Source organism: Cebus imitator, unplaced genomic scaffold (genome assembly GCF_001604975.1).
Source record: "Cebus imitator isolate Cc_AM_T3 unplaced genomic scaffold, Cebus_imitator-1.0 Scaffold138, whole genome shotgun sequence".
Classification (NCBI taxonomy): Eukaryota; Metazoa; Chordata; class Mammalia; order Primates; family Cebidae; genus Cebus; species Cebus imitator.
Window position 1 is genome coordinate 233,105 of NW_016107453.1, and position 26,268 is coordinate 259,372.

General features: G+C 37.8%; 1 protein-coding gene and 1 non-coding gene across 3 annotated transcripts; both read right to left on the reverse strand.

Annotated features, from left to right (window-relative positions):
- Positions 1-940: 940 nt before the first annotated feature.
- On the reverse strand, positions 941-22,135 carry MRPL39 (mitochondrial ribosomal protein L39). Of its 2 annotated transcripts, none has more exons than XM_017541888.2 (10): positions 21,999-22,135; positions 21,073-21,279; positions 18,671-18,810; positions 17,094-17,193; positions 15,510-15,577; positions 12,678-12,790; positions 9,552-9,617; positions 8,452-8,605; positions 4,436-4,483; positions 941-1,144 (listed from the first exon to the last, which is right to left on the reverse strand). In XM_017541888.2, the coding sequence occupies exons 1-10, from the start codon at positions 22,069-22,071 to the stop codon at positions 1,097-1,099; spliced, it is 1,017 nt and encodes a 338-aa protein (XP_017397377.1). In that variant the 5' UTR covers positions 22,072-22,135; the 3' UTR covers positions 941-1,096. The 2 variants fall into 2 exon arrangements, with proteins under 2 accessions (XP_017397377.1, XP_017397379.1); XM_017541890.2 differs by lacking the exon at positions 941-1,144 and adding an exon at positions 1,511-1,542.
- On the reverse strand, positions 1,615-1,721 carry LOC119473199. Its single transcript, XR_005202401.1, has one exon. It is a non-coding gene; the product is annotated as a U6 spliceosomal RNA (small nuclear RNA).
- Positions 22,136-26,268: the final 4,133 nt, after the last annotated feature.

Genomic DNA, 26,268 nt, shown 5'->3' on the forward strand with positions numbered 1-26,268 from the left:
ATTTTATTAGCAAAATCAGATGGAGAAAATAACTGAGCTGCTTTCAAAGTTCTAAGAGAAAACTAATTTTCAATCTAGAATTCTGTATCTAGCTGAACAGTTCATCAAATTTAAGTGCAGAACCCACTTTAGACATGCAATGGCTCACCTCTTAGACATTTTTTCCTAGAAAGGAGCTCAGAAACAAATGCTAGCAAAATGAGAAAGTCAATCAAGACACAGGAAGATACAGACTCTAAAAAAAGTTGACCTCACCCAGAAGAAAAAAAAAAATAGTCTTCAGAGGAAGCCTGTGCACCAAAAGCAGAAAACTTCTAACACTGAAGCAGAAACTTTTTGGCAAAATGTTTTCGTAAGATTGATAACCAAGACTTACTCAAGGTGTGGGGAAACAAGCACTTTTAGACACTGTTATTGGGAGTGACATTTGGCAAAACCTTTGGGAAACCAGCATCTGGTAGCACCTGTGAACAATTTCACTGCCGGAAATCTATTCCTACAAAATTATTTATATGTGTGGCAACGTAGAGTAGAATATAAGAGCATGTTTGAGTGAAACTGCCTTTCTTCCTGCTTTGCCACTTTCGAGCTCTATGCTGTTTCCTCATTTAAAAAATAGGAAACGTCTTCTCAACAGGTCACTGTGAGGATTAAACAAAAGGTTCCACATAGTGAGCTTAGCACAAGGCCAAGCACATAATAAATACATACTATCATTTTTATCTACAAACATTTGCCATTTTTGCACAAGGATGTTTACCGTGCCACTGTTTAGCAAAAAAAAAAAAAAAAAAAAAAAAAAAACAATGCAAGCAAGTAGTATGATCCTATTTATGTTTTTTAGAAATTAAATTTATATTGTAATGTATCTGCCTACACATGAGAAAAAAAAGAGAGAGAAAACATGCCAAAGTGTTTTTTTCACGGAGCAGGAAGGGAGTGACTTGTTTTTGACAGTTTTTATTTTGAGCAACATAAAGGAAAAAGTAAAACTCACTATCAATCTTAGGGAGAAAGAGTTAATCTTTATAAGCACACACAAACATTATATTAAAAACATTTATTTTATTATACATATTTAAATTTTAGAAAGTTATTAGGTAGATGTACTTTCCTCTGTTGGTTTAGTTTGATCTTCAGTTACCTGTAAAAACATGAATAGCTTTACTTTCCTAATAAACACTTACCCTTCACCCACCATTTTATTTATTTATTTATTTATTTATTTATTTATTTATTTTTAAATGTGATTCACTAATTTATTATTTTTTTTTTTTTTAATTTTACTTTAGGTTCTGGGGTACATGTGCAGGTCATGCAGGGCTGTTGCAAAGGCACATACTATATCTGGCGTTTCTCCCCATGCTATCACTCCCCACCCTCCCCACCCCCCAAAAGCCCCCAGTGTGTGATGCTCCTCTCCCTGAGTCCACGTGTTCTCATTGTTCCACACCCGCCTATGAGTGAGAACATGCGGTGTTTGGTTTTCTGTTCTTGTGTCAGTTTGCTGCCGAATGATGGTTTCCAGATTCATCCAAGTCCCTACAAAGAACACGAACTCATCGATTTTTATGGCTGCATAGTATTCCATGGTATATATGTGCCACATTTTCTAAAAATATGGAATGCTTCACGAATTTGCGTGTCATCCTTGCGCAGGGGCCATGCTAATCTTCTCTGTATCGTTCCAATTTTAGCATATGTGCTGCCGAAGCGAGCATCATCCACCATTTTAAATTATCCCACAGCCCTCTTACAATGATCCTCATCTTTCTCCTTCAATAGTTATTATTACAGAAAGTTAGGTAAGAAGATTTAAACAGCAAGTTACCAATATAAATTAGCAGGTAAAGAACAATAATTCCATTCAAAAATGTAAGCTAAGGCATATTATATTTAGGTTTATCAAGTTTGCCATTTTACTTTTCAGCCATAAAACACAATCATTACTAAGGAAAAAAACACCTGAAGTGCTGTAACACAATATTTTAAATCAGTTTATTTTCTTTTGCAGTATAATTCCATTTAGAATAGAGCATATTACAGATTTAGTCTAAACAGATATCTCCATGTCCCTATTTCTATTCTATGTCACTCAGACTCATCAAACAGACGTGGCTAAATCCGAATTCAACACCTCCAAAACCTGTCCTGCCTGCATCATCTATCTTGGTAAAGGGCTCTACCCAGCTAACTAAGGACAGTATTTGAGAATTCACTCTCTTCTTCTTACCTGCATATTCCATCAACAGCCCTATTAATTCAACCTAAGTTAACTCTCACAGTCGTTCTCCCTATCATGGCTGAACTTTAGGAACTGTTCCTCTTCTATCCCCCTAATAAAACCCGTGGCTTAAGAGTTCACAGCTATATTCCATGCTACCCGTAGAATGAGCTTTTAAGCAAGAATAGCTGATCAACAGGTCACTTCCCTACTCAAAATTCTCCAGTCACTCGCTATCACCTCAGTGGGGTAGAAGAAGAAAGTCAGGAATGCAAGTCCACAACAAGGAACACAAGCCCCCTCATATTCTGTTTTTGGACAGACTCATTAGCTACCCTAGACGTGACCTGTGCATTCAAATTCATCTCACATTTATCATGTTCTCTATTCCTTCATGCCTGTAAGCAAGTGGCTTCCTCTGAGATAACCTCTAACCCATTCTCCAATGGATTACCTGCATGGTTCACTTTTATTCATCCTTTAAAAAGAGCTTAAGGGACCCCAATTCCTGCCAACCTTCCTTAACCAACTCCCCAGCTTGGTCTGAGTCCTCTTCTTTATGCCAGAGCCCCACAAGTACATCTGAACTGTCTGCTTATAAGTCTAATTATCCAATCAACATTATTTCCCTGAGGCAGCAAGTACATTTTGTTTATTTTTTATTCCTCCAGACCATAACAGTACCTGGCACACAGTAAACAATCAGTAAGTCTATGTTGAATAAATGAACCACGTATTTAATCCCTTCAGAAAAGCAAAATGCACAGTAGAAAAAAGCAACTAAAGAAGAATAAATGTTTGAAAAATATGTATTGACTAACATTATTAGATATTCTAAATAAGATACTGTCTCTGCCATTTTTCTCCATTTTTCCTTCCTTTAAAGTGTTCAGTTACTATTGCTTCTTTAGTTTCCCAAACTATTTCTTAAATATTCATTTCTTCTTCAGTTTCAAGTTTTTTTTAATTTTAGTTAACTCCAAGTAACCATGCTGAACATTTCTTTTTCAGTTTCTTAATCTAAAATGATCACTGTGACCAACTAAAAAGAGAAATTACTCCATTCAGATACTTTCTTCTCATGAGAAAAAAAAATTATATAATGCTTACATCAGAATATTATAAAGTCCCTAAATAATAATTCCTATCGATATAGTCATTAATAAAGACTACGTTTACATATCATTATGAAAAATAGTCAATAAATATTTCTTGGGGAACCCCCTCATGTGCTAATGTGTTCAGAATTTGGGCTTATACAAACATAACAAATCCTGAAAGGATTAACAAACAGAAGATAAATGTACTGGCAAAGAAAACAATCAAAAAACATACATTGAGGTATACAATCAAGTACAAACTTATTTGAATGGGTAATTATCTGTTAGGAGATTACTCTGAGACTGTTGCATGGAGAAGGTGTGACTCAGGCGAGGTAGTGAGGAATGACTGTGTTGTAAAGAGACAGAAAGAGAATGGGAAATGGTGTCCAGAAAGAAAAACAATCATGAAGAAATATGCAAACCTGAAAGTAAGTTTGATGTGTGATGCTTAATGTGCCTGCAAGCTTGACCAGAGTGTTTGTGGCATTGTGGGAAATTAGGATAAAGGGGAAGGCCTAATAAGGCCAGATTATATGGGATAGCCATGAGATAACTTAAGTAAAAGAGGCACACTTAGCCTATGAAATAGGGAAGAGGGATAGTTGTGGTCAAGAAATACAATCACTCATACTCATGAAGTATAAATGCTAATGACATAGAATAAGCCACAAAAACACAAACATTCAAATCTGATTTTTCAGGACATTTGTACATTTAATGTCAATGACTAAGGAAGCTTTAAAATATATCTGACAAATCTTAATCCTTTAAATATTCATTAAGTTTACAAAAAAAAAATCCTAAGACCTAAATGATACCATTATAACTATTAAGAACTATTACTATTGCATAATATTCTTATTTCTCAAGTTCTACAATATCATTTTCTTGATATTAATAAATAAAATCAAGAGAACTGCCAAATTAAAACTTTAGTCTTACCAAAATACTACTGGAGTTAACAATCAAAATACTGCTTTGACTACTGAAACAACTTACTTTTTCCTTTCTCTTTGCTTCTTTCATTTTTCCCCCCTTTGGTTGTTATCGATTAATTTTGACGAGTTTCTTTATAGAAGGGTACAAATTAGCTGTCAAAAACACTTACCATTTTACGAGATCTTTCCAACAGCTTATCCCATATCGTAAAATGTGCCTTGAAAAGAAAAGATTTGCAATGAACTAAAAAAAAGTAGTAAAATCAAAGTAAAAGGGATAGAGTCTTTACACAGCTTTTAGAACAAACAATTAAAAGATAGGACTAATATAGCTAAGTGGTTATGAAAGTGGATCACAGTAGGGAGAAAAAAGTACTACATAAAACAGCTGCTCTGTTTTTCACTTTCTTCAATCGCTTGAATCCAGGAGGTGGAGGTTGCAGTGAGCATTTAAGAAAAAAAAAGACTTAAGGATTGAATGTGTCCTTATTCCACTTTTGCCTCTCTTAATCATTTCCATCATAGAAAGCATTCCTTCTAGTAGGAAGCAAAAATCTGCCCTACTTTCCCATAGATTGTGGTTCAATCCTTAAATAGCCAATTTCAACCTTCTAGAAGTCATTCTTCAAATCATAAGCAATCACAAGAAGTCAGTCATTAAAAACCAACTGTGACATCTTCACACTGAAATGGCAGAACCAGAGAATTCAGCAAATGACCCTGAAGAATAAGTAAAAGCAACAACACAATAGTCTTTTTTTTTTTTTTTTTTGAAATGGAGTCTCACTCTGTTGCCCAGGCTGGAGTGCAGTGGTGCAATCTCAGCTCACTGCAACCTCTGCCTCCTAGGTTAAAACGATTCTCCTACCTCAGCCTCCCAAAACAATAGTAAAATTTAAACTCAATTTCCTAAGCCCTTAACAATCTCCTGCAGCAGAGGATTATCAGAATGCACTAATGAAAACTGTGCAAAGTATATCATGACCACGTCAATTTTATTAGGTCAACTGAAAGTGATATCAAGGCATATGGGCAGGCCAGTGACTATTTCACACCAAATGAGCTCATAAAATCTATAATAAAAGGTAAAATTACTAAATTTCGACATACGAACCCTTCTAGGAAAAGAGCTACCTGGTCTGTTTAAAGGGAAAACCATGTTTTCCCTTTTCATTCTGACTCAGGCAGAATGAACTGCTGGTACAGAGACCCTAAGCTGTGGCTGGAATATAGTGAGTGAGGAAGGGAGTGGTGTCAGATAAAGTCAGAGAAGCAGGCAGGGACCAGATACTGCAGGGCTTTGTGAGACAGAGTAAAGAGCTGGGATTTGTTCAAGGGAAGCCATTGGAAAGTTTGGGCCAGAGGAAGTATGTAACAGATTGTGTATTAAAAAGATGACTTTGATGCCAGATATAGTATGCACCTAAAGTAAAACAAATAAATTTTAAAAATAAAATAAGATCGCTTTGGCTACTAAGCAGAGAATGCACTGTAGAGGGCAAGAGTGAAAGCAAGGAAGGAGAGTGAAAACAGGAACTCGGATAAGGGAAGCAGCAGTAGATGAGATGCTGTGAGGTACATAGGTTCAGAATACATTTCAGAGTTAAAAGCTGAAAGGACTTGCTGATGGATGGGCAGGGGGCGTGACTACGAGGGGAAAAGAGAATCAAGGATTACCTCAAACAACTAGGGAAACCAGGGGTATCCAATCTTTTGGCTTCCCTGGGCCACAATGGAAGAAGAATTGTCTTGGACCACACATACAATATACTACCCTAATGACAGCTGATGAACTAAAAAAAAAAAAAAATTGCAAAAACATCTCATAATGTTTTAAGAAAGTTTAAGAATTTGTGTCGCATTCAAAGGCGTTCTGGGCCGCATGCAGCCCACGGGCCATAGGTTGGACAAGCTTGAGGTAAAGGGTGATCAGATTTTCTCAAGTGGGGAAGGCTAGGAAAGGAAGCAAGTATGTGGAGAAAAGTCAAAGTCAAATGTAATGGAGAGGTGTACTAAAAATTACAAAATGAGATGAAAGAAGATACAAATAAATAAGAAGATACAGTAAGTTCATAGACTGTAAGTTTCAACATATTAAAGATGTCAATTCTCCCCAAATTGCTATACAGGTCTAATGAACTTCCTATCAAAATCTCAAGAAGACTCAACATAGAAAATATTATCCTAACATTAAACGGAAACTCAAAGAAACTACAATAGCTAAAACGATCTTGATCAAAAACAGTTAACAAGGGAGGAATTACTCTACCTGATTTCACAACCTATTTAGAGCTACAGTAACCAAGACTGTGTGGTACTGGTCTTGATGTAAACATACGTGATCAATGGAACACAACAGAGGACTCAAAAATAGACCTACATAAATATGCCAAGCTAATTTTTAACAAAGATGCAAAAGTAATTCAGTAGAGGAAGAGTGGCCTTTTCAACCAATGGTGCTGGAGCAATTTGACATCTACAGGCAAAAAAATAAAAATAAACTAAACCTAAATCTCAAACTTACAGAAAAATTAACTCAAAATGGACCACAGATTTAAATAAATGTAAAACTCTAAAACTTTTTGGCAGGAAAAAAAAGGAGAAAATCTTTGGGATCTGGAGCTAGTCCGGGTTCTTAAAATTAACCCCAAAAACATAATCCATTAAAATAAAAATATTATCAAATTTTGATAAACTACTTTCCTCAAAATTAAAAACTTCTCTCCAAAAGGCTGCCCAGAGAACGAAAAAACAAGCCACATATACAAATACAAGGTACAGACAGAAAACAAGAGAAATCTGAAAACTACATATGTAACAAAAAACTAACATCTATAACATATAAAGAACTCTTAAAACTCAACTGTTAAAAAGTAAAACAATCTAATTAGAATACTAGCCAAAAGACATAAACAGACATTGCACCAATGAAGATATGTAGATCACAAATAAGTACACAAAAAGATGATCAACACCACTGGTCAATAGAAAAATTCAAATTAAAACTGCAATGAGAAATCACTACAAATGTATCAGAAAGACTAAAACAAAAATAAGTAGTGACAGCATCAAATGCTAGTGAGGATGTGGAAAAACTGATCACTCATACGTTGCTAGTGGGAATGTAAAATGGTATAGACACTCTGGAACACTTTGGCTGTTGCTAAAAAACTAAACATGCACTTATCACATAACCCAGCAATTGCACTCCTGGGTATTTTATCCTAGAGAAATATTCACCTAAACCTGCACACAAGGTCACAGCAGATTAATTTGTGATAGCCAAAAACTGAAAACGACTCAGATGTCCTTTGATGAATGAATGGTTAAACCAACCGTGATACATCCAGACCTAGTAATACTACTTATCAATAAGAATGAATGAACTACTGATACACCTAATGACTTGGATGAATCTCCATAGACTTATACTGAGTGAAAGTGCCAATGCCAAAAAATTACATACTGTTTGATCCCATTCATATAATATTCTTGAAGTGACAAAACTATAGAAAAGGAAAACAGATGTGTAGTTGGCAGGGGTAAGCAGGAAGGGTAATGGAGGGCAACAGAGGGAAGTGGCTGTACATGAGTGTGTCCATAAAAGGCCAATATGATGGATCCCCATAGTGAAGGAATTGTTCTGTATCTTCATTGTATTGATGCCAACAATCACCACATTGTATTGCGGTGATATTGTATTTTAGTACTGCAAGAGGAAACTAAGTAAAAGTACATGGGATCTCTCTTATAACTGCAATTATCTCAACATCAAAAATTTAAATTAAAAGATTAGGAAGGGGGGGAACAATGTTGAAAATGACAGGCTTTGGGTCATGAATAGAGGGAAGAGCATGCCAAATAAGCTTAAAAGGCATTTCAGGAAGGTCTTACCAATATGCACTCCAATACTCCCTCTGCCAATGCACCCTCACCTAAGCTAATTTGGAAAATTAAAAATGCTATTTCAATTTGATTTAATTTTTTTAACTAATATTTCTTTTGTAATTGTGTATTTACGCACTGGTCAACTTTGTTTTTAGTCGCAAATCTGAGTTTACAAAATATTAATGTCCTACAACTTAAGAAAAATTAAAAGTTTATATTCTTCACACTAGTATAAAATCAAGTCCAAAATTATATTTATACCCAAACTGGAAGTCCTGGAACCTTAAGCTTTACTTACTCTTAAGTGAACGGGTAAAGACAGACCCTGGAATCTTCGTATGAGACTTGGCTGGGTAGGTTGAAGGCTGTGAACTGCTGATATTTCATACTGGAAACAAATACTTGTTCTTGGAATAAGAGGGCCCTCGCTCACATCAATGAAGTCACCTATTCTGATTTATTTAAAAATAAACAAAACAAAAAAAAAATAAAAAAAATAAGCAACATCAAATAATTTGTAATAGCTTGAAAAAGATATCTCTTCATTCTCTTTGCTAACACCCTAATCAAGAATGTTATATATGGTTCAGTTCAATTCATAATGACCCCTGAAAATGATCTCAAGTAAAGAGACTAAAACTTTGAAAATTAAATCAAATGAACCATTTTCTTAATTATCATTGATATAATTTAAAGATCTTTAAGAGTCACACAATACATCATGCTATCAAGCAGATCCCAGATCCAATTGCCTAAAACTAATCATCTAAAAACCTTACAATAATCCACGTAACAGAGTTTAGAATTCAGTGTATAGGAATGTGTTCAGAAACAAAAAGCAGTTTCTAGAGGAAAAAAGTTAAATCCAATTCATAAAAACATGAGGTTGAGAAAACAGATCCTGATCACAAAGTCATTTCTACAGAATGCATTGGGACTTGCTCCCCATGGGAGAACATCATCATAAGCAGTGGAACTTTCTCATCCATGTGTCAGAAAGCACAGTCTGACTTAACTTACATGTATCATAAGTAATTACTAGTCAAAATGCAAATTTCTGTATGCATATGAATTATCATGTTCAATTCATAACAATGACTATCTTACCCAATTTCAAAATTCCTAAAAATTACATTTTTTTTAAACAGTGGTTTTCAACTCAAAATTAAATAAAAATAGCAAACAATAAAATGAGGAACAGAAAACAAGTGTTCCTGAAGCTAACTTAGAGTTTTCACTTACCACCATATGAAAACAATGAACAAAGCAACAGAAAACAAGGTAATAAGAACAAAATCAGGTACAAATTCATCTATTTTGGTCATATGCTTTATTCGGATAACAATAAAGTTAAGCCTTACTCTAACACAGCAGCCAGTTTTTAGAGTTTTACTTTACCTGTGTAGCTTGACTATTCTCTCAGGGTTCTGAGATGCCTTCTCTTCGATGAAATCTATTTTGTATCTGAAAAGCAACAAAGAAAAAAAAGATTTTTTAACTCTAAATATGTAAAAAGGTGTTTAAAGATACTTCCTTTTCTCTTCAGCCATACTTTTTGAGAGTGGGTTACACTTGGAACCTCCCTCCTCTCCTCCCTTTAATCTGGCTACAGCCCCATGACTCTGCCAAACTGTTCTCCACAAAATCACAGGTACCTGGTGGGTGTCAACCCAATGGACACTTTTTGGTCCTCATTTTCTTAATACCAATGCTCACCTCCACTTCTCAAAGTGTTCCTTCTTTCCATTTTCAATTTATTTATTGCTCTGTCACCCACCCTGGAACACAGTGGCGCAATTATAGCTCACTGCAGCCTGAAACGTCTGGGCTCAAGTGACCCTCCTGCCTCAGCCACCTGAGAAGCTCAGACTACAGTTGTGACCACCATGCTGGAATAACTCTTTTTTTTTTTTTTTTTTTTTTAGATAGGGTCTTGCTATGTTGACCAGGCTAATCTCAAACTCCTGGCGTCAAACAATCCTCCTGCCTCAGCCTCCCAAAGTGCTGGGATTATAGGGATGAACCACCACACCCAGCTTCTAAGTGCTCTTTCCATGGGTATCACTGGCATTCCTTACTGCTTGTTATTTTACATCTCGGGCCACTGTTGTATTTCTCTATTTGAGAATTCTATCCTACACACTCTTTTCACTCTAAGCATCCTCCCTAGGCCAGTTCCTTGTACTACAATTTAAGTACTTATATTTCCTATATCTCTGCTTCTAATCTACCTACCTCTTCTGAGCACCAAACTGTATATCCAAGACCCATCTGGACATCCTCTAGGATGTTCCACAAGCACCTTACCCTGAAATTTGCAAACTGCACAAATTACCACCTCTTTCCCCAACCAAACTTGTTCTTCCTTCTGAATTTCCTATCTTAGTATCATACCACCAAACACCCAGGTGTCCATGTGAAAAACATGGGATACTTCCTTAATTCCTTTCTCCCACCATATCCCCTACATTCAATTCATTATCAAATTGTCAATTTTACTTCCCAGTGTCTCTCAAATCTACCCAATTCTGTAGGTTTAGCCAAAGGCACAGATGAAACTGCACAGCCCAGGTTCAAACCATGACTTTACCACATACTACTGAGAGCTTTATCTGTTTACCCAGGGTGCTAAACAAGTTAATACATATATGTGTGTACACATGTGTATGCACAATGCGGCAAAGTTGGGGAACACTGGTTTATGCAAAAACATCCACTGACTGCTATAGTGCCCCATGCACTAATAAGGGGACCAATTAATTCCCTTGAATACTTGTCCCTCCTAACCCACCTCCAAGAGATGCTCCTGTCCTCTGTGCGTCAAACCCACAAAAAGGTCTCACCCTTACCCCTGCAGCAGAAAGGCTCAATCATTGACCCACCTTCAATGATCCAACCATTCTGTCCTATCAAACTTCCTCCAAAATTATCCCCTTCCTCCTACCACACACTCAACCAAGTTAAAAAGTCCCAGAAGCCCCTACCAGTCCTTGACAGTTAGATAGAGGAATGGAAAATCTCAATGTATACCGAATGGAAGTCAAAAGTACACTGTCCAGTAAGGTAGCTACGGTGCCCTTAAATGTGATTAGTACTAGTTAAAATGTGCCTTAAGTGTAAAACACATACAAGGTTCTGAAGATTTCAGTGAAATAAAACATAAAACAACATCAATATTTTAATATTAATTAGACTGAAATAACACTGTAGATGTATCATTTAAATAAAAGCATTACAATTAACTTCACCTTTTGACTTTTTTTCAATGTAACTACTAGAAAATTTCAAATTATACAGACATCTCATATTATATTTCTTTTGGGTAGAACATGCCTAGACTTTTGGCACAGAGAGTGATTTGATGTGTTTGGATAGTTCAAAGAATTTTCTTGTAGAATCAATGCTATAAATGGTGGTTTGGTTCTACAATACTATCTGTACTTAGTTAAAACAGTACATTACAACTGATTTCTAAGTCCACTGATTCCAGGACATGCTAAAGATGTTTCAGGAAAAAGTGTTTTATAGGCAAATACATTTGGGAAATTTTCAGTGTCCACTTTGGGAAACCCTTGAGTGCACTGGGTAAAATTAAGCCACCGTTCTTTAAACTCAGCTTAACACAGTACATGGTTTCAGCATGTCAATCAACATCTTATGGAAGAATATTATGAGACAGATTGCTCTGAGAAATGCCAAGCGATACAGTATGTGTCAAAAAGACACTCATAACTAAACCAATATATTATGACAAACTATCCCTATGAGAATTTGTAATTCAACTTCTATATACCTAAAGAAATTCTAATGTGTAACTTTTAACAATTTGTAGGTGCGTATTTTGGCTTCAGACTCTAGTACCTATGTTAGCTTTCTTTTTTTTTACAGCACAGATTTCTCTTTCTAATTAGTTCTAATATTCTATTAGACTAATACTAAAATTTAGTTTATTTTAACTGGTAGTAGAAGGTGAACTGAAAGTTTTCTGAGTGAAAACTGAGAAGGCAGACAGGAATTAAAATGTTGGAAAATCCATCAAATGAATAATTCACATGCAGAAGACTAAGACTGGCTGTGTAAACATTTTCCTTCAGCTGTTAGCCCCCTTCCAAACTGCTTGCATTTTCAATCTCACCAATGCCATTTTAAGTGTGGTGGGGTAGGACAGAAGTGCTGCCAAATACACAAAATTATATAGTGGCTTAAATACGTTATCACTTCACCATAGAAAGAAAAAAAGGAAACATACCGCTATGTTGATATAATGAGAAAGGCTGGTCCAAGAACAGAGAAGTAAAACAAAGTGAGAAAATTATCAAGGGAGGTGGGGAACATTATTCTCGGCGAAATAAATGAGATCAACAATAATAAATAAACTTCCTACTGCAGAAAGAGAGGTCTTGGAGTGGAAAACAATACACTGTCATGTGTGTATCAAATATAAAAATTCTTAAGACCTGAATTTTCTTCATTACATATAATACTGGGAGAGTTAGCCTTAATTTAAAGAAAGCCTACACTTACTTGTTGTGTTGAAATATTTCCAATGCCACTTTTGCGTCAACTTCCAGAGTTTCAAATGGAAGATCTTTGTAAATTAAAACATGAGCGTCCTTTGTGAAGGAACGTAAGTTCTCCTTAAAAATGAAAGTAATAACCTTTAGAAACAATTTACTGAAAAGCATTTCTCCATAAGCCAGTTAAGACAAAACCCTATGCTTAGTACTGCAAATCCAACTAAAATAAAAGACAAAATCAAATTTGTTAGGACAGAAAGTTATTAATTTGCAACAACTGAAGTTTTGGACCATAAACTAAAAAACTTTTTATTTACCTGTATTTAAGGTGTCAGCCTGCATGAATATTATTAAAGATAAACCTATAAAGAAATTTTATCCAAATTATATTATAATTTCATCTAAATTATATAACCTTAAAATGTTTATTAAAGCTATGATGCAGCAAGTAAAAATGCCAATAAACAACAAGACATAAAAATGTATTTACACTATGAATAAAACTAAGTTTATTAAATGCATAGGGAAAAAATTGTTTTCATAATTCAGAAAGTTTCGCTAGAAATGTAACATCATCACTGACCACATACAAAGTATAGCATATGTCCGGTATCAAAAGTTTCTGCTTAATAAAAATGTCAATTTTACACAATTAAAATGATTAATACATATTAACAATGTTTATAAGATTTTTAATACAAATTCTAATTGAGCTTTCATGCTATAAATCATTACTAATACAGAAAAGACCAAGTACTATTACACAAATAATTTTTATAATAAAATTATTTCCATAAAAATCCTATTAGACTTTTTTATATGAAATAACTTCTCTATAAAGAATAATTTACTATATAAAAAAATCCACATTCATGGTTTAATACAACTATTCCTTCAATGTAATTCTCCCCTACTTTCTTTAAGCTGTCTACTCAACCCAACTCCACGCAGTCTGCAATCAGCTGACATATTTCTTTTATAAGGTTTTATCTTTTAAAAAAGAAAAACGCAAAAGCCAGGCACAATGGCATACACCTGCAGCCCCGGCTATTAGAAAGGCTGAGGAAGGATTGCTTGGGCCCAGAAGTTCAAGGCCGGCCTGGGTAACACAATGAGACCACCATCTATTAAAAAAAAAAAAAAGAAAGAAAGAAACAAAGAAAAAGGCAGTTACATTTTTTCATAGATAAGGAAAATTAAAGCTTGACCTCATTAGTTTTTACCTAACTCCCCTCAAGTAAAGAAAATCTTCAATTTGGAGACATAGTTGAAAAGGAAGAAGCTTCACTGACAGGGGCCCAGAGGTCATGAAGAAACAGTTTGAATCCCTTCCCTCCCCCCGCCCATCCTCTTCTCTCTCTCGCTTCCCTCTCCCTTTTTCTCATTCTTTCTTGATTCCCTCTTCTCTCTCTTTCAATATGTAATATGGGCAGGATTATACAAAAAGTAATTTCCAAGGCCAAATGTAAAGCTGGATCTGCCCTGACTCCAAAATCCTGGCTTTTAAGAACCACTACAGTATTTCACTAATTCTTTTTTTTTTTTTTTTTTGAGACGGAGTTTCGCTCTTGTTACCCAGGCTGGAGTGCAATGGCGCGATCTCGGCTCACCGCAACCTCCGCCTCCTGAGTTCAGGCAATTCTCCTGCCTCAGCCTCCTGAGTAGCTGGGATTACAGGCACGTACCATCATGCCCAGCTAATGTTTTGTATTTTTAGTAGAGACGGGGTTTCACCATGTTGACCAGAATGGTCTCGATCTCTTGACCTCGTGATCCACCCGCCTTGGCCTCCCAAAGTGCTGGGATTACAGGCGTGAGCCACCGTGCCCGGCTTCACTAAATCTAAGATGTATCACTAAGGGGGAAAAAAAAAAAAAAAACTACAAATTTTAATTGCAAGATACCATCTACTATAAGGCTCATCTATTTTCAGAGATATTAAGTGTAAAATGAATGTACACAGTGGAATTGATAAAATGATGTGCTATACTGCTTCCCCTTTTCAGATCTCCAGATTCCCATTATGTAGGACATATAGCCTTGTTTAATTAAGAATTAGGTATCTGCCTATTCTCCCCAATCCGAACTGCATCTCCAGGCTTGATCTTTGATAACCATCAGCACCCCTTACCTACTGAGCACCTGATCTATACCGTCCTTGTTAGGCCCTGTTGCTACCCAAGTCCCAAACCAACAAGGACCATCCTCATTACAAAGGCAGAGCATTCACAAAGAGCTCAATTTGTTAATATTTGGTTTGTTGATGCTTGGGTTAGCTTTGTCAAAGTCTGACTGTTTAATTCACCCAGCTCTCAATGTGACCCTTGTATATACAGGGATCTCACAGTATGCAACAAGTTAAAATGGCTTAGGGAAGTGGTTTTCAAATTGTGCTCCAGCAATACAAACAGGTAGGGCTCCAAGCCCCCCCATATCAGTCAAGATAGTTAAGTTTTTATATTTTATATTCTGGGCCTCTTGAAAACCACTACCTTAAAACCACTTAGAAGGCACATCAAGAAAAGGTCAAAGAGGACATAAAGTTTCAAGACAACTGACCATGTTGATGTAAATACTCTCATTCAAATACCTCTGTCTTAAAGATGCTGAAAGAACAACAACACTGATAGATAAACAGACAGACAGACAGGCAGACAGATAGACAGATAGATAGCAGACAGACGGACAGTAGATAGATAATAAATAGGTTTTTTTAAATGTCCTCAATGTGCAGTACCATTCAACAATACTAACATAGGAATCACTCTAACAAAGGCAGAGACTCTAAAATTAATACTTCAGAAGATCTAAAATAAATATTCCAGAAGACCATACTTACTTTTGTTGGTATCCACTCATCAAGTCTGCTATCCAAAACTACGTCATAACAGAAGGCACCAGAAATTACTGTAAATCCAACCAAAATAAAAAACAAAGTCAAACCTGCCCTAACAGAAAGTTACTAATTTGCAACGACTGAATATTTAGACCACAGAGTGATGGATTAGCCCTCTCTCCTAAGACTACAAATTACAAAATCATTGCCATTATTCCAGCTGCTTGCCAGAGCTTTATCAAATTTCCCTTAGCCAAAAGATTGTTAAACCCAAATCACTAATATTGTTTAAACAGTGAAGTTTTATTCAAAAATGCTATTACCATATAGATTTCACATAGTTACCAGACATAAAAATTCCAGAAGGCCAAGGCAGGTGGATTACCTGAAGTCAGGAATTCAAGATCAGCCTGGCCAACACAGTAAAACCCTGTCTCTACTAAAAATACAAAAATTAGCCGGGCATGGTGGCAGGAGCCTGTAATTCCAGTTACTCAGGAGCCTGAGGCAGGAGAATCACTTGAACCTGGAAGGCACAGGTTGCAGTGAGCGGAGATCACGCCACGGCACTCCAGCCTTAGTGACAGAATGAGACTCCATCTCAAAAAAAAAAAAAAAATCCCAAAGAACAAGATATTTAGGAAGTAGATAGGTAACTATCTGCTTCCTATCTACTAGAAGGATAGGAAATGCTAAATGTCTTTTATATCCCCTAAATATCTTATTTTTGGTGTTTTGTTCTTAGAATCATTCCTTGATTTTCTTTCAAATATTTTAGGTACACCTACTTGTTTAAAAAAAAATTATATGGCCAGGCATGGTGGCTCATGCCTGTAATCCCAGCACTTTGGGAGACCAAGGTGGGCGGATCACAAGTTCAGGAGATCAAGACCAGCCTGGACAACCTGGTGAAACCCCGTCTCTACTAAAAATACACAAATTAGCCAGGCATGGTGGCGGGAGTCTGTAATCCCAGCTACTCAGGAGGCTGAGCAGAAGAATCACTTGAACCCGGGAGGTAGAGCTTGCAGTGAGCCGAGACCATGTCACTGCACTCCAGCCTGGGTGACAGAGCGAGACTCCATCTCAAGAAAAAAAAAAATTATACATGTGCTCCTACCATACTCACTATTACAAAATCCTAGTTTTAGCAAAATTACAGAGTCTACACCCTTTCACCTGGCCAACATGGTGTCTCTCTCCAGAGTCATGGTCATGTCTGGTGAAACATTACCACCTAAGCACAGCTCTTTCCAGCAATCTACTTACACTCACATTTTCTCCTCCTCTACACACCCAATTTGGAAATATATGCTTAAAATTGTGAAAAATAAACAAACACTGAGATCATGGAATTCCATGAAATTCAAATTCAAGACAAACACTTCCTAGTAATTCTATGATGTTAATTATTAACCTGCAAAGGCTACTTCATATTTCATCACATTAAGATGGATTTTGTTACCCATGATAAATGAAACATATGTATAATGGTAATTTATATTAGACAAAATTAGAACTAAACCAAAATAGGTACCAAAATATTTAAGGATCATAAAAAAACATATATTTATATGTGTACATTACCAGGAACTTCTGGAGCTCTGACCAAATTGACCATATATTCATCTTTGAATGCCCTCTCTATCACACAGCCCATCATCATAGCACAAGAACGCCAATAAGCCTAGAAAAAATATATACATATATAAAATATATATAAACACACTGAGATTCACTGAAGTTTCAACAATATTAAATTTTAAGTGAACTTCTGACTTAAAAACTATATCCCATATATCTCTGTTCACATAATATAGCAACAGTTACCGTCAGGCCATGACATTACCTCTACCGAGCAAAAATCAAGAAAGAATGAAGCATCAACTTCAGGTTCTTAGCAATGTTTCTGTGCAAGATATCAAACACTATAATAGTTATCAATCAATAGATAGTTTCAGTATCTGAAAGTATTTATTTTTAACCCAGAATAAAGTTAACTTGTTAACAAACTTATGCTAGAGTAAAATAAATGTATTAATTATGTAACTGTTCATACCATTTATAAATATGGAGAAAAAACTCAACTTTTATGAATTATTTGTGACTCTTATCCTATACCTAACATCATAACACATCGTTCAGATCACTCATATTTATAGCAGAGCAGTAGCAACTGGGCTTTCATTTTACCAGTACCTTTTGATCCATGGACATGCCTGGGATGGTATCAAATCAATGACCAGATCAGAGTCACAAGGAGAAACCTGCACTGTACCTGTCCATTGTGTTCCCCTTTTGCTGACACTACTCTGAGCACTTAAATTTCAGAGGCTCTTCTTCACATCTGAGAACTACAAAAGCGGAGTCACCTCACTGTGTGTGGCAAAGACTCCTCTATTATATGTGCTATGCAACCACATTACACTAAAAATAACTACAAACCAAGGCCTTGAAGGCAAGTAGCAAAATGTACTTCTTCATCTATCCTACTTAAATGTCTTTAAATGTCTGTTGAACTCCAGTCAGAATGCCTAAGTTCAAATCTGGGTTCCACTAGTGCCTAAATCAGTAACCTTGGTCAAGCTGTTGAACTTCTCTTTATCTCTGTTTATCAGGAAAATGGTGAGAATAGCATGAACTTTGTGGAGTTAGTATGAAGGTTAGAGTCAATATCTGTAAATCACCCAGAACAGTGCCTGACACATAATACATACATACTCATTGTTGGCTATTACTGTCATTGCTATCATTTTCTTGTTCAACTATAACCGTAAAAAAACAACTTTTAAGTCCTAAAAAAAAACTAGAGGGTGAGTAAACAGAAAGAATTAAAAAGTTATTGAAATCATCTAGATAAGATGGTTAAAGACTGAATTCAAGTAATAGCAGTGGAAATGGAATCACCCACAATATACAAGGTGATTAATGAATGTCAGTTAAACAAAGATATGAATATAAAAGACATATCATACCAAAAATACAGAGAAATGGATGCCACTGGTATTTTCTCAACTACAAAAGTACCTAATCTAACAAGTAAAACATTGACTAAGGAATACAATACAACATTTGAACTTGGCTATATTTTTACACGTTACACCCCATAGAAAACAGGTCTTAATAAAGAGGGAAACAGAAAAAGAATTTAGAGACAGAAATACCTTATTCACTTCTCCTGGATCACGATCTTTGAAAGTAAGAAACTGAATTTCACAGGACTTTGTTAAAGGCTTATACATGCCCCACGGCTGTCCATCCACTAGAGCCAGAATGGACTTCCTGCAGTACCACTCGCTTAGGTCTAGAAATTTAAAACAGACTGATCATCTAACAAAATACAGAGAGAAAGTTACATGTTTAAGTGCTACATTTAGAAATAAAATAATGGGAAGGCAAGATTCTGCAGACTGTCCTTTTTAGAGAAACAAAGCATATTACATCTATTACCAATAAAAAAAAAAATAATGCCCTACAAAAATTAGCCAGGTGTGGGGGCACAAGCCTGTAATTTCAGCTACTTGGGAGGCTGAGACAGGAGAAGCACTTGAACCCAGGGGGCAGAGGTTGCAGTGAGCCGAGATCACGCCACTACACTCTAGCCTAGGTGACAGACCAAGACTCCATCTTAAAAATAAATAAATTAATTAATTAAATAATACCCAATATACTCAAAAGTCTTGTTGGTTATTAACAAAATTACCCAAACCATTTACAAAATTCATTAAGGCTACGTCTAGTTTGAAATTAATTTGTCAATTATTAATGAAACAATTTTCCCAGAATTACACTTGAATATTCAGAGAGCAGCATCATGGATATATTTGGATAGATACACACACAACTCAAAAGAAAAGGGAAATATATTAACTCAAACCTGCAAAAATCAGTTCTAGATTGGTTTTGGGTCTTGCTCCCAGACCATCTTTTATTTCCATGATATAGACTCTTGACGTTAAATGCCGTAGTTACCATTTTTTAATACTTAATATGAATTCCCCTATAAGCCAATCAGTTTCATCATCCCAGAATGCAATATCAACTGTGATTAGAGGTTCTGAAATTACACAGCTACTCATAAAAGTAGTCAAACTACAGGTTCTAAATTATCAACCACTACCTAAGTCCTATAAAGACAGGGATCACGTCTATTTTTGCTCACTCATCAGTATATCCAGAGTGTAGCACCAGGTCTGGAATACAGCTGGTATTCAATAAAAGTTTACTGAATGACTGCAAGAATGAATGACAAGAAAGTCTCAGGGCAGGAGTCATGCTGAGGATGCTTCAGAAGCTTCATCACTACATGTGATGTGTATAAAGCTCCTTAAGGGCCTGAGTTTTGTCTCAACCTACTCTGTAATCCTAATGCCTATCATATGGCAGAGGTTCCAGAAACACTTGAAAGCCAAATGAGTAAATATGTATACGTAGTAATTCAAGTGCCAGTGTGAAGGAAGACTGAGTGTACTCTCTTTAGGCCAGTTTAAGCTGATCACTAAAGCTGTTAACTAAAGTTTTTAATTACTTAAATGGAATTATTACTGAGTTTTCCAAAAGTTTAAACCCGGCAGCTACTCATGCCTGTATCTATTTGGGGGCTTCTTTAATTTCAATATTACCAGTTCTATCAAAGGTACTATCAAAACGTTTTGATCAAAAATAAAATACAGAGGTCTTTATTCCCTTCATTTCCACACCAAATCACACATGGGGCACAGCTGTCTCTTTAAAATATAAATATTTTTACCCCCATCACACGGATTCCATTCACATTTCCACTCACACATTTACACATGTACATATAAATGTAAACAAAATTACACACAGAGAGAGACAAATGGAAAGCAGATGACAGATATAAATTAGGCTATGCGACAAAGAGGAGAGAAAGAAAAACAGCAAAAAAAGCTGGTCACCTGGGGACATGGCAATCCTTTATACCAAAATCCCTTCTTGAGACCTGCATGGTGACTGCTCCTACCACATCACAGCCCTAGCTAAAAGGAGCAAGCAAATCTCAGCTACTTGAGAGGCTGAAGCAGGAGGATGGCTTGAGGTCAGAAGTTCAAGACCAGCCTGGGCACCATAGCCACCCTGTCTCTCAAAAAATAAAAATAAATTGGCCAGGTGTGGTGGTGGGCGCCTACAGTCCCAGCTACTTGGTAAGTTGAGGCTAGGAGTCTCAGTGAACTATGATAGTACCACTACACTCCACCCTTGGCAACAGAGACAGAACCCCATCTCTAAAATTAAATTAAAGGAGAAAGCACACTAGTAACAATGCACTCAGGTCTGGCCACCTTTTGCCAGAAAATAACCTAGTACCCTAAACAAAGCCAGAGGCAAACATGCCACAGGCAGGACAATCTGTGCACTACAGTGCCAACCTTGGAATACTCGTAGTACCCTCCGGAGCTAAAGGGACAGTGAACAGACAGTAAGGTGCCAGATAAAGAACCTCTGGGAAGTCCAAGGAGTAATTACAACATCCTGTCTCCTGTACCAGTACTTCCACACAGCTCAAGTAAAAGGGTCCAAACTGTAGCCTGATTCTGTTACTTACGCATGGCACAATTGTAGGGAGTTGAAATGTTTTTATTCATCATGAAGATAGTACCAGGGTCAGTTTTCCCAACATGTTTAACTTCTATCTTCTCAGTTCGGGGAGTTAATGATAACTGCCTGGCTTTCTCTTTATTAAAGAGATCATTCCGCATTTCTGTCAATTCTGTCGGTGACAGCTGAGAAGCTGGCGATGTTGCTATAAATCCTGTGGAAAAGTTACAATAAACATGAAGACTGAAAAAATGATCAACATACTGCCAAAACTGTGCTTAGAGGTAAACTTAAGCCGATTTGTAATATTAGCAAGCACCAGCAGAAGAAACAGAGCTGGCCTAGATAAGTGCCTCTACTTTTAAATTTGGCTCTTTCACATCAGATCGCTATTTCTCACCAATTTCCTCTGTCGTGTTTCCAATCAGTGCTTTACAGTAAGGGGCAAAAAGTAACCAGGAAACAGAGTCAAAACTGGACTAGAGTCATTGGGAAGGTGAGCAAAGTGGTCGGTTTGAAAGGGTCTTGAAGAAAGACAAGAAAAGTTCAGGAGACTAAAGGTCCCACAGCAAAACTATCAATATCCCGAATGAGAAAAGCTGAGTTTACTTTCCAAAGGCCAAAATCAGGGAACCTGCCAAGGCAAGTACGAGTATTCCTTGGGAGGACATGGGCAGACGTGCACGGAGCGTGCGCTGCTTCCCAGAGGCGGCCCAAGCTCCTCTCGCGGCCAGGCCGCGACCCCTGCCCTCGTTCCTGCCCTCCTCTGGCCTCTCGCTCCCAGGCTGTGCAAGGGCGACCGCCGCCGCGGGACTGAGAAACCCTCCTCCTTCCCCTGCCCAGGGAGACCTCCCAGGACCCGCCTCAGGCCCAATTTGGACAGACACAACTTTCTAGGCCTCGCTCCCCGTCCCCACGGCCTCTGAAACTCACTCCGGCTGACCCCGCCACCGGGTGCGACCCGCAAAAGCCGCAGCGCCGGGACCCCCATAGCCAACGCCTCCATAGCAGTGGTGAGAACCGTCGCGCGCAGGTCCTTCGCCGCCGTCCTCCCCCGGAAACCGAGCGTGCACTAGGAGTTCCGCAGGACAGTTCTGTTCCGGACCCAGAGCTCAGACTGCGCGCCGCCACCGGGGGGCGTCAGGCCTCGCTGGGGATTCAGTGGCTGAAACCCCGAAACTCCGAGCCGGGACGCCTACCTGTGCGCGATACCTGGGCGCGGTGAGCGACCCAGAGGTACAGGGCCCCCAGGGCGGCCGGCCTGCCTACCACCCACCGCTTGGGCTCTGCAGGGAAACAGAGTCCCACAGGCGCCGTCGCCCTCTGCCCTCCACGGGTTCGATCCCGGCCACTCGGGTGAAGCCCTTGCTTCCCTAAAAGAATACATGGATGTCTAGGGGGAGAAATGGGGAAAGGCGTCTTCTATTTCGTCAGCGAGGACAACTTCTAGCGCATGGCTTAACTTTCAGTTGCGCCAGGTAGGTTCTTATTTCGGCTGGAGTGGGTCTGCGCCCTGGTTCTCCACTTAGCCATGGTAATAGAGGCCTGGAAACATGTTCCGTTGACTTTGGAGGGGACGTTGTAATCCGTAAGAACTCTTTACAAATTATCCAGTTTAGTTTACATAGTACAGGGTGTACAGGAGAAGGCATCCCAGGGCAGAATTTGTCTCTAGTCCACTGATGTATCCCAAGAGTCCAGAACAGAGCACAGCGTACAGTCAGCACTCAACAGATGTTTCTTGAATGAATGAATGAGTGCCCTTGCAGGCAAACCTCAGCATATTGTCTAATTCCTCTGTCGTACCAGGACGTGACTGTTATTTGAAGTAAGCACTCCGTAGGTACACGATGAAAATATTTTCATTCACAGTTCAATTCTGTGGCTTTACTTAAGGGTGTAGGTTTACGAATTCAGCCTTCCCCCCCACTCTGTCCTTTGCCTTGCAATTGGGATGCCATGCCACCAGATGGAAGTGCCGCCTAAGGTACAAATATGACCCTGCGCCACGATAGACTGACGATCTCCTTGGCCCAAATTTTACACTCACAACCACTGCGCCAGGAAAGTGTATCTTCACTTTTTAAAATGGGAAATGTAAGTGACGGAGCTTGAATTTACACCCAGTCTACATTTTACCAGGCTACAATTCATTTAACATCCTAATTCAAACCACGACATGTACATATACATATAGTGTTAGGGAGAGGGTGTATCTTTTGCTTTCTCGAATTTGGATAGGATTCCCATGAAAGCTGTCTGTTTCATCGGCCTTTTAAAGCCTGTACCCATTTAACCCCATCCAGAAACACTCTACTATCCATTTAACCCCATCTAGAAACACTCTAGTGCCCTTAGAACATCTTAGAGCCACTTTTTTTTTCTTTTTTTCTTTTTTTTTGAGGGGGGTGGTGGACTCTTGCTCTGTCTCCCAGTCTGGACTGCAGTGGTGCCATGCTGGCTCACTGCAACCTCTGTCTCCCAGATTCAAGCGATTCTCCTGCCTCAGCCTCCCAAATAGCTGGGACTACAGGTGCCCATCAATACACCCAGCTAATTTTTGTATTTTTAGTAGAGACAGGGTTTCACCACATTGGTCAGGCTGGTCTAGAACTCCTGACCTGGTGATAGGCCTGCCTCCGCCTCCCAAAGTGCTGGGATTACAGGCGTAAGCCACCATGCCCAGCCCTAGAGCCACATTTAAGCAAAGCCTCTGAATGTAAACTTAAGCAAGTCTGATCATAAATGCATCGGAGGCAGGTAGTTGGAGTTCACCAGAAATTAACCTAGTTGAAAGGTTGTCACTAGTGATAATGACCAAAAAATACTATGTGCCAATCATAGGGCTGTGTTTATTAATTTTCACAACCTTCCTGAGCAATTGGCATAATAATCTTTATTTTCCAGGAAAAGAAATTCAAGTTTGAAGAACTTGAGAGACATACCCAAGGTTAATCTTTGGCTAAGAATTCCCCCAAAATATTTTCTTACTCTGAATCCCCTCTCTTGCCTTCTTGTCAACCGGCTTCCCAAATCTTAGTCTCACTCTGTCAATGTCTCTGCCAAATAAAAAGAATTAAGTCTGTAACAGCAAATATCTAAGATAAGCCTGGATCATTACTGTGCCAGAAAGCCTATAACTAACTATAAAATACAGACAAACAGAAACATGTTTAAAAGGACACAGGACCAAGCTTGAAGGGGCTCCTGTTGCCCAAATTTGGGAGAGTTTGCATAACTAAAAGAATAATGCTGAACTATTATAACATGTATACTAAAATTTGTGAATCCGTAATGATACTCAAGAATAAATGAGTATGGAGAGAGTGGAGGGAGTTTTCTGTACGAAAGAATACCAGATAATAAAAGTAGTAGAAAAAATAGAATGAGGAAAATCACCATTCTGGGTCTACCAATGTAATCAATCATTGGTACAGGAAGGGATCATCAATAGATGCTAAAACCAAGAGAAAGTTTGTTGGGGATCAATATATTCACATAGTCTCTAAGTATCACCTCACAAATTACTGACAAAATACAAATGGATAAATGAAACTTTTCAATGGAGAAATCTGATGGATATCATCTTCAAGTGGTTAAACTTATCATCACCCAAAATGAGACAATCTGACATGATTTGTGCTTCTTCATTGTGACATAAACAATACAATCTATAGTATTCCTAACATAAATATTTAACCTGCATCTACAGAAGTATGAGGAAATCAAGTATATCCAAAAAGTGATATCTTCTACAAAACAACTGACCTAAACTCTTCAAAAATGTAAGTTTTATGGAAGATGAACCCAAAAAAGTCAAGAAACTGTTCTAAATTAAAGGGGACTAAAGAGATACACATTTATTAGCAGTGCATGATCCTCACTTGGATTTTGGATCAGGAAAAAAAATTACAAAGAATGACATTGTAACAGAGAAACTTGAACATGAACTGTACATTACATATTATATCCATGTTATATTTCTTGGATATGACAATAGTGTCATGGTCATATATGAAATAAACCTTGTTTAAGGATATATATATCTTGATATATATAATAAAATATTTAGGAACCAAATATCACTTTGCCTATAACTAACTCTCAAATGTTTCAGCAAAAATAGGGAGCTCTATATTGAGGTAGGGAACAAGACAAATTTAGCAAACGTGGCAAAATTAGAGAATCTAAGTGAGAGTGTCAGTTGAACTACTCCTTCAACTTTATTCTGAAATTTTTCAACATTAAAACTTTGGAGAATAATCTCAGTGGTTTTCAGCCACGAAAGTTTATTTTGCTTATGTTGGCTGTCAGTAATGGCAGCTACCAGCCAGCTATGGCTCTGCAACGTTATTCCAGAATCCAGGCTGTAGAAGCAGCCTCTCCTTGGTCTTGTGCTTCTTGTGGCAGAGGGAAAAGAATGCAGTAACCACCTTGTGTACTGGCTTTTAAGAGCTTCTGTTCAGACTCACCTATGTCTCAGCCACATACTCCCCAGACCCCAGCAAGTCCCATGGCCAAGACCAATGTCAATCAGGTAGGAGGTTTATGCCTCCTGCAGGGAGCCAGTAGATAAGGTTATATACTTCACATCCAAAGAGGAATGCAAATCGCTGGAATCAAGATTCCATAACAAGGCCAGGTTTCATGGCTCACTCCTATAATCCCAGCACTGTGGAGCGGCCGAAGTGAGCAGATCCCTTGAGCTCAGGAGATGGAGACCAGTCTGGAAAACATGGCAAAACCCTGTCTGTACAAAAAAAATACACACAAAAAGAAATAAGCTGGGTGTGGTGGTAGTCAGGAGGGTGTGGTGGTACTCAGGAGGTTGAGGTGGGAGAATCACCTGAGCCCAGGAAGTCGAGGCTGCAGTAAGCCATGATTGCACCACTGCACTCCAGCCTGGATGACAGAGTGAGTGAGACCCTGTTTCAAAAGAAAAAAAAATCCAATAACACAGTAATTTTCCTCAGATCACAAAGATGATCTGGGGCTCAAACTCAGATCTGGCTTTCTCCAAACCCTATATTTTCTTTGTTCTCAAATTCATATGCTTTTAAATCCAAATACTTGATTTTACATTTCCAAATCATTATACATTTACTTGGTGGGAAGTTCTGTCTTCTAATTTAAGATGCTTAATGAAAAGTTTCACTCAGTTCTTTTCTTGATTCACAAGTTCTTATCTTTCTTTCTTTTTTTT

Coding starts and splice junctions, on each gene's coding strand:
- MRPL39 (XM_017541888.2), bottom strand. CDS start 22,071: ATGGAGGCGTTGGCTATGGGGGTCCCGGCGCTGCGGCTTTTGCGGGTC. Junction 21,280..21,998: donor CGGTGGCGGGGTCAGCCGGA/GTGAGTTTCAGA, acceptor ACTTTTCCACAG/GATTTATAGCAACATCGCCA. Junction 18,811..21,072: donor TCCCTACAATTGTGCCATGC/GTAAGTAACAGA, acceptor TTAAATTTCTAG/ACCTAAGCGAGTGGTACTGC.